Source organism: Cibotium barometz, chromosome 29 (genome assembly GCF_041138505.1).
Source record: "Cibotium barometz isolate CiBa-2024 chromosome 29, ASM4113850v1, whole genome shotgun sequence".
NCBI classification, from domain to species: Eukaryota; Viridiplantae; Streptophyta; class Polypodiopsida; order Cyatheales; family Cibotiaceae; genus Cibotium; species Cibotium barometz.
In genome coordinates this window covers 6,667,046-6,676,139 of record NC_141074.1, presented here as the reverse complement: position 1 = coordinate 6,676,139, position 9,094 = coordinate 6,667,046, and the positions used below count along the sequence as shown (strand labels likewise).

The 9,094-nt window shown below is 39.1% G+C and overlaps 1 protein-coding gene across 1 annotated transcript; it reads left to right on the top strand.

Moving 5' to 3' along the window:
- Positions 1-960: 960 nt before the first annotated feature.
- On the top strand, positions 961-2,414 carry LOC147621784 (chlorophyll a-b binding protein CP24 10A, chloroplastic-like). The gene is made up of 2 exons (XM_086822796.1): positions 961-1,427; positions 1,517-2,414. The coding sequence occupies exons 1-2, from the start codon at positions 1,186-1,188 to the stop codon at positions 2,064-2,066; spliced, it is 792 nt and encodes a 263-aa protein (XP_086678922.1). The 5' UTR covers positions 961-1,185; the 3' UTR covers positions 2,067-2,414.
- The last annotated feature ends 6,680 nt before the right edge of the window (positions 2,415-9,094 follow it).

The window sequence follows — 9,094 nt, the reverse complement described above, 5'->3', positions numbered from 1 at the left end:
AAGAAAATATCTAAGTCAAATGTGAAACTCTCTAGATCTATGTAAATAATATGTACAGTGTAGAGTGTGAGAGAGAATGGCTAGCTCAAAGTGAAGCTCTTTCTGCAAGTACAAAGGAGAAAGTAAAAATGAGCAACAACCCTAAACAATGGTTGAGGTTGTTTATATACCGGTTAACCGTAAGGTGTTCATTCACACCTAGATGGTTGAGGTTGTTTATGTACCGGTTAACCGTAAGGTGTTCATTCACACCTAGATGGTTGAGGTTGTTTATATACCGGTTAACCGTAAGGTGTTCATTCACACCTAGATGGCCATGTGAAAAAACTTGGTGGGATAAAACTACCCATGGCATAAGTACATAACCTCCTGTAGTACTACCATAAATATCTAACAAGAGCAAGGTAGGTAGGTCATGCAACAAGAGATACTACAACACGCATTGTGGACTGTGCAAGAGATTCTAATTTTTTTTCCAATCAATAGCATTAGCTATTTATGCGATCATACAACCACGTGCATAGCCATGTCATAGTCGATGCCACTGCTATCACTGCTTGCACCACTCTCTCATTATTTCATGGCTATGGCCTTCATTCTCTTGTAGTGGTTGGGAAAGAAATGTCAACTTGCTTCTAAATGTATGATTTTTTGTAGTCAAAATACAGTCTCATGATTATGGCAGAGTATGTTGCTTTACTAGAGACCCATTGATGCCCATATTTGCCTTTAAGCCTACATAATTGTTTGGTAAAATAGAGACGAGTTGGTATAGAAGTAGACTTCTTCCCCCTCCCTGCTGTGACACCATAATATGTGGGATATAAAGAAATGAACCTCCTCACGGGAAAAAAGTATGTGTGGGCTAGAGGGATGGAAACATGGCCCAAGTGCATGTGGTGTGGTTCCTTGAGTACAGCGGCCCCTTATCGTTTTAGGTGGGCCCTCAGCAATAGCAAAGGTTAGAGGAGGATGTGCCATCCGTTCCTAGCCAATGGGAGTGTTGGATATGTGAAGTAGTAGAGCACTAGTTTAAATGTAGTGAATCTGCCTGTTGAGGTCCGGCAGGTAATTGAGCTTACGGTAGTTGCAGGTACCATACTCTCACAGGTAATCAGAGGTTGAGAGAACTTGAAGAGGCGAGAGCTAGAAGGTAAGGGACGCTCTAGCATTGCCATCGTAGCAATGGCCGCAGCAGTAGCTAGTTCATCCCTTTCTTCTCTTCACACTGCGACTCTGTGCCCTCCTTCATCGTCGACTGCGTTGAAATCCTGCCCGTCACTGTCTTTTGCGCCTTCCAATGGCTCACGCGTGGTGTGCATGGCCACCAAGAAGGTCTCGGCGAAACCATCGTCGGGGAAGAAGTCATGGCTGCCTGGAGTGAGGGGGGGTGGCAGTCTGGTAGACCCCGAGTGGTTGGACGGATCGTAAGAAAAGCTTGCTGTCTCTTCGCCGTGGCGGACCTTACGGCATTGGCAAGCAATCTGAATGTGTGAAGTTTTCTGTGATTTTGCAGGTTGCCTGGGGACTATGGTTTCGATCCTTTGGGCCTCGGGAAGGACCCAGCTGCGCTGAAGTGGTATCGTGAAGCCGAAATCATTCACGGGAGATGGGCGATGGCGGCGGTGGTGGGAATTTTCGTGGGGCAAGCGTGGAGCGGTGTGCCGTGGTTCGAAGCAGGAGCAGCACCGGGAGCTGTTTCCCCTTTCTCATTTGGGACCCTGCTGGGTACCCAGCTGCTGCTGATGGGGTGGGTGGAGAGCAAGAGGTGGGTGGACTTTTTTGATCCGGGCACCCAGTCCGTAGAGTGGGCTACTCCATGGTCTCGGACAGCTGATAACTTCAGCAATTCTACGGGACTGCAGGGATACCCCGGCGGCAAGTTCTTCGACCCTCTTGGCTTGGCTGGCGAGGTGAGGGGTGGGAAGTACATTCCCGACTACACCAAGCTCGAAAGATTGCAGACAGCTGAAATCAAGCACGCCCGCCTCGCCATGGTCGCCATGCTCATCTTCTACTTCGAGGCCGGTCAGGGTAAAACTCCTCTCGGAGCCCTTGCCTCGTAAGCCGCGCTATGAGCGGCTTGTTATCCCAGCAGGCGGCGATCTGCTCCACTTCTGCAAACACACTTGTTCCTCGGTCTCTTCTGCTGTACTGTGTCGTGCTGACTGAGATCTCATCTTTTGAGTGTGGTTCATATTGCATGTCGAACGCACACGTGTAAAGGGACGGTTGGTGCATATTGCATGTCGAACGCACACGTGGAAAAAAATCTACAAAATCTTTGGTATCATGAAAAAAACTCCTAAATCTTTGTATGCAAGGTCTAGTAATTACTGCTCCTAGTCTTTGTATGCAAAGTCTAAACCCTTGTGCTCCTAACGTTGTTTTAAGTAGAAACCTTAGTGTTTGTCTTTACTCTTTTCATGAACTAATTAACTAATAGAAAAGCGTGTTGGGTGCTGAATCTCATGCATATCCGAATTGCTTTACTATCTCTAAGCTGAGGAAGAAGTGCAAAGCTTTGGAAGTTAAAAAGTAGCTTTGTTTTTCTTGCCTTTTTCTAGCCCCAATTCAGTAAGCGTCATACTATTATAAGCAGACGGACTACCAATGCTAAGACGGTGCTTGTTGATTCCCTACTAGATAACTTATTTATATCCTTCAGAAATTGTTTATTTTGGTAAACCATTCTTCACTTATCACTTTCTTCTTTTGGGGACTCTTTAATTTCGAATTCTTTCTATCTTTTCCCCTATCAGCATGAATTGATCGAACATTTGAACGTCTATAAATATGTTGTCTATTATTCTTTATAAACTATGTTGAATGAGATGTTGGTCCTTTATATTGAAGATATCGATCAATTCATGTGCAAAACGCATGACTCTTGTGGAGGTGAGCTTTTTTTTTTAAATATCTTGTGAGATTGTTCTTACAATTAGTGGAGGTGGTTGTTTCTTCTAGGATCTTTAACCAGCTCAATTTGATATAGGTTTCAAAGTTGAAATTCGTGATATATGTTGCGACTTTGATTTTGTCTACATTAACAAGAAAAGAATGATTCTTTTAGCCTTGGAGTTGTGGCTCACGTGTGGTGGCTCAATACTCACATTTGGTTGGCTCACGTGATCTCCTATTAAATAGACACATGTTTGATTAGGCTAGCTTGCGCAGCTTGCCTTCGTCGGGGGTGTAGAAAATCGAGGAAATAGAAGGGTTGCTGCAGTCTGTTACGGATCATGCTAAGACGCCATTCCGCCTTGTAGAAAACATAATTGTCTATTTACTCAATTTTTTTTTCTTGTTTAAGCCTTTGACATATGGGAAAAGAGTCAAAGCTGTGTGCTTGACGATATCTATTCAGTGCTACGTAAAGGAGGAGTTAAAACTAGCAGTCTAATTAGGTTATAGGGTGGAGCATAGGCACTATTCGAGAAGAGGGAAAGTCAATTTTCTGAATTCGTGAGGGAAATCTATTAGGAGAGGAAGGAATCCAATAAGAAAGGAGACCAGGTAATGTATTCCCTTCATAATTTGGTGGATCATGCTTGGGATCTCACATCTAGTGACTTGCGTGTGGTGGCCAATGGCTCACGTTCATAGCTTATGCCTTGTAACTCATGTCTAGTGACTCTTGGCTTAGTTTATCTATTTGGTCGGGCTCACGTGTCTTCTTAGATGAAATGGGCTCATAAGATTTTGGATGCAATGGGGCCTAGTGAACTAGGTGTGGGGCTGTGTCTATGATAGGATGATCTACATGTGGCATGTGCCTATGATAGGATGATCTACATGTGGCCTGTAAGAACCAAATGATTCACTACATCATCTCAACTATCCACGAGAGCACCTCTTTTCCTTTGAGTGATCTGACCAAAAAAATCACATGCTCACCCTCGTAAAGCTTGCAAGCTTGCACACACCTTAGCATACACCCCACATTTAGCACCAACTCTTTGAGAAGGCCTTTGACTAGCATCTATTATGGCAAGACACGCCAAAACTTGTCTAGCATACCACCCTCCTCTCCCTTGAGGGTTGTCTTCTCTTAGTCCACAATCTTTAAGGTCTTCATTTGCATCTTTTCAATTGGTCTAGTGCTATCTTTGTTGGTAGGGTAGGCTGGCACCTATGGCATCGGTAGGCTGGCTCTTATGGCATCGATGAAGCTCTGATTACTTGCATTGGCTCTAGATCTAGATCTATTAGAGTGGACTCTTCCAGAGTGGCAACAACCAATGTAAGTAGAGACCCTATCCACTCCACCAAGAACACAAGGGAGGGTTCATCCCATACCAATGGGGGTTGTTACCCTTGGGTTGCTTGCTCTTGATGTGAAGCAAACTCCAAGGGTCACTAACCAGCAATGACTCTCAATGTGAAGAAAATTCTAAGGGGTTGCCAACCACTATGGGGGCTTTTACCCTTGGGTTGTTGCACTACTCTCGATGTGAAGCAAACTCCAGGGGTCACAAACTCTAGGGATCACCAACCACTATGTAGGCGAGGTTTTACTATGTAGGCTTCTTAGATCAATTTACCTTTGAGCCAACTCCCTCCAGCATTCTGGCGTAAGATAGTCCTTTAAGAAAACAGGGTTTCTATGCAAGTTTTTTAGTTTTGATTTTGTTTGAAAACCATGAATAATCTTAAATATGTATCTCAATACTTCTAGATCTAGGTCTGAATTTCAAACAGAATTCCTCGAATTCTATTAACTTGATCCTCAGATCAAAATCAAAAGTCTTAACGTAGTTTCAAATTCGGTGGGAGATTTGAGTATATTTTTCTTGAACTGGGGATATCGTCATTGATTGAAATTGATGAAGGAATTAGGTCTTAGTCAATAGTTTGTATCAGAGTTTGGGTTTGGAAAGGTTCTTCCTAAACTATCTTTCTCGAAAAATACTATTTCAATTTCTCTTTTCTAAATTTCGTTCGACGAATATTTGTTTACAAATTTTTAAAACATAAATTTCTTTGGAAAATAAAATAATCATTTATCTCGATCTCCGACTTCGATAGTTTAATTGAATTTTCTCATTACCATCTTAGTGAATATGAAACGGTAGCATTTCTTCTCACAGATTATCTACTTATTCATTTTTTTAATTTTTACGAAAACTAAAGAGAGGATTAAGAAGGTCTCTTATTTAATTATAAAGATTCTATACGCATCTAATTATGCATAAAATCTAATTCTAATGAAAGTCACACTTTTATCATCATAAAAATCCTTTATGTTGAAAATCACTCTTTTAATAATGAAAGACTTTCTTTTATGCATATGTTTATCATAAAATCATTTATGATGAAAATCACTCTTTTAATATAAATTTTTTTAATGCATATGTTTATGCATAAAATTTATTTATGATAAAAATCACACTTTTAATATTAAAAAAATATCTTTGATGCATATGTTTATGCATAAAAATCATTTATGATGAAAATCACACTTTTAATATAAAAAAATATCTTTTATGCATAAAAATTATTTATGATAAAAATCACACTTTCAATATAAAAAATATCTTTTATGCATATGTTTATGCATAAAAATCATACTTTTAATATTTAAAAAAATATCTTTTATGCATATATTTATGCATAAAAATAATTTATGATGAAAGATGCCCTCATCTCGCAAAGTGGGGGTAATCCCGCAACAACAGATCGGCTTCATTCTCCTAGGTGGCATCTTTAAAAGGATAGAACTTCCATCTTACTAATAATTCTCTGAGAATTCTATTCCTGAGAATCTTTTCTCGAACATCAAGAATTTCTTCAGGTTGGAGTTCCATCTGCCCTTGGGTTGAAGAGGTTAGGATTTCATCATCAAGTACATGATTTAGGCTTGGCACATATTTCTTTAGAAGGCTTACATGAAATACATTATGAACTTTGAGATGAGGAGGCAGAAGAAGTTCGTAGACTAAATCACCTACTTTCTTTGTAATCAGATATGGTCCACAATATCTGGGGGATAACTTCTTGTACTTCCCAAGAGATAGAGAACTTCTTTTGGGCCGTACTCTAATGAAGACCATATCTGCTTCTTCAAACTTTCTGTCTGTCCTCTTCTTATTTGCATACTGCTTCTGTCGATCCCGGGCAGCTTTAATATCTTTACGAATGGACTGCATCTGCTGCTCCATGTCGTCAAGCATCTGTCTGGACATCTCGACCCTAATCAATGGGTCGGACCAAGTTAATGGAGTTAAGCAATCTTGTCCATACAGAGCTTTAAAAGGGCTCATCCCGATACTTCGGTGATAAGTAGCATTGTAGGCAAACTCGACTAGGTGCAGATAGCTTAGCCACTTCTTGGGTTCCCTGCCATAGCATGATCGAAGTATATCTTCGATTACTTGGTTTACCCTTTTCGTTTGACCATCGGTCTCAGGGTGATAAGCTGTGCTGAGATCCAAGAAAGTTCCCACTGCTTCGAAAAATGCAGTCCAGAATCTTGAAGAATATTTGGGATCTCGATCACTTACTATTCTCCTGGTGGGTAGGCCATGCAATCTGAAGATTTCTTTGAGGAACACTCTAGCCACATCACTGCAGTGTAGGTTTCTTTTACTGGGATCAAATAGGCAACTTTGGTTAGTCTGTCAACTACCACGAAAATGGAGTTGTAACTTGATTGCACTGAAGGTAATCCAGTAATAAAGTCCATACTGATACATTCCCACTTCATCTGGGGGATGTCCAATGGATGTAACTTCTCAAGCATTTTTACTCTTTCAGCTTTGACTTTCTGGCATGTCAAACATTGACGTACATGATTCAGTACATCCTTTTTCAGACCAGGCCAAAAGAAGCTTTTCTTTACAGACATGTAGGTTTTGATGAAACCTGGATGTCCTGCTATAAGGTTGTCATGGGCTTCATTCAGAATTTGGTCCTTGGTTCCCTCATCTCATTGGGAATGCATAGCCTGCGATTATAATACATAATGCCATCATCCAAGCTGTACCCTTGAACTCTGTTTAACTCCTGAGGAGTTTTGCTTTCTTGCATAAGTAGGGTAGCAATAGGGCCAAAGAATCTATCCTGCATGATCTTCTCTCTTGCTTTAATAATCAAAGGATTTGATATTACAGTAATTGCAAGCAATGTAAGATCCCTGACTCCACTGCGCAACGAATTCTAGGGTGCTGGCAGCGGAAGTAGCACTTCTTGCGCGGGGCAGGGTCCCACACTCGGGGCCTCACACGGATATCCGGACAAGAGACTAATCCATCGGTTTTTCCAACCCGAAAAAACTTCCTTTGCCTGGAAAGCACGGGCGATTCCACGAGAATAACTTTTTCCTAACATAGTCAAAAGCCTTAACTAACTGAGCTCATCTGACCGAACCCGTAAGTCCCATAGTCAGATCAGGGAAAAAGACTGTACTTGGACCATAGAGACCAACGCTTTTTTCCTCATTGAGAGGCACAACCGTTGATTCTTTTCCATAGAACAATTTTTGTCCGGGATTTACTTCATCTATCGAACTAAACAGAAATTGAGTCTTGATTTACAGATCCATCAGTCCAGCCTAACCCCATCCAGCAGTCCCCATGGGTTAGCCAACCGCCCAACCACTGTAGTGATGGAATCCAATTAGGAATTTGGTTAGGAATCACACTTTTAATATAAAAAAATATATTTTTTATGCATATGTTTATGCATACAAATCTTTTATGATGAAAATCACTCTTTTAATATAAAAGAATTTCTTTTATGCATCTATTTATGCATAAAAATCATTTATGAGATGAAAATCACACTTTTAATATAAAAAATATATCTTTTATGCATACAAATCTTTTATGATAAAAATCAATCTTTTAATATAAAAGAATTTCTTTTATGCATCTATTTATGCATAAAAATCATTTATGATGAAAATCGCACTTTTATAATCAAAATAACAATTTCAATATACTTCCTTCTATGCATGGAATTTAATTCTAAAGAAAGTAACACTTTTTTAATAAAATATTTTTAGTATGCATTTTTCTATACCTAGGATGAAAAATAACACTTTAAGAATACATATACGAAGGGAATTACTATTTTTGAATAAAAAAAGTAAAACTTATTTTACATAATTTTAAAAAAATTTACCATAATCTCCTTTGTATGGCTGACCATTTTTTAATTTTTAACTCTCGAAAATTAATTAGAATTTCACCAAGAGTATTTAAATCACTCTAATGTAAACATTTTCTACTTATTTAAGAGGAACATTATGAAAAACTTGATTTCATCCATTAACAATTCATCTAGGATAAAGAATGGTTGGATTTACTAAAGAAGAGAGGGGAATGCCTTTTTCCAATGAGGCATAACATCATATTCATTTTAGAGAAGACAAAAATCATAAAAATCATAAAAATTAAGCATACATGGGAATTTATATATTTCCTTACTTCCATTCATCAATTAATTTCAATACCATTAAAAAGCCATTCCAATTAAGCTTCTCAAGCTTGAGAGAGGGGTTGAGAAGAGAGAAACATTGAGAAATTATGAAAAAAGATCAAAATTCACACTTTACCTTACAAATTGCTTGATTCTTTGATCACGGTAGAGGCCCCCAACCAATCAATTGGTTTGGTATGCTGATGGAGCCACCAATGCAGATTGAAGAAGGAGGGAAGCTCCAATTTCTTCAATTTGGAGAGAATGGTAAAAATTATCATTATTTCAGCATAATTCTGGCATAGCATAATTCTGGCATAGCATAATTCTCCTATTTTTTTACAGAGGGCTCAGGTTCTATTTATAGGAGAGGGAGGGTCTAACCAAGACCAACTGATTTCTAGAATTTTTCATATTTAGTTTGGTCGAATTTGGACCAGATTTGGACCTAGTTTGGTTTCTTTTTTATTCGGTTTGGTTCCTTTTTTATTCGGTTTGATCCAAGAGAGAGGAGAGATAAAAATATCACATTATTTTTGAGTTTTAAACTCATTCAAGCATGTGAAGTAGGCGTCTCCTTGAAGGGAATCCCTTTCCTTACACGTGTCAAAATGGAATCATTATATCCAAAATATCTCATTTTTTTAGTAATACTCATAGTTTTTTACTATAA

Bases quoted from the DNA above. Each gene is read 5' to 3' on its own strand.
- LOC147621784 (XM_086822796.1), top strand. From the start codon at position 1,186: ATGGCCGCAGCAGTAGCTAGTTCATCCCTTTCTTCTCTTCACACTGCG. The intron at 1,428-1,516 runs GTAAGAAAAGCT...GTGATTTTGCAG, and splicing joins CCCGAGTGGTTGGACGGATC to GTTGCCTGGGGACTATGGTT.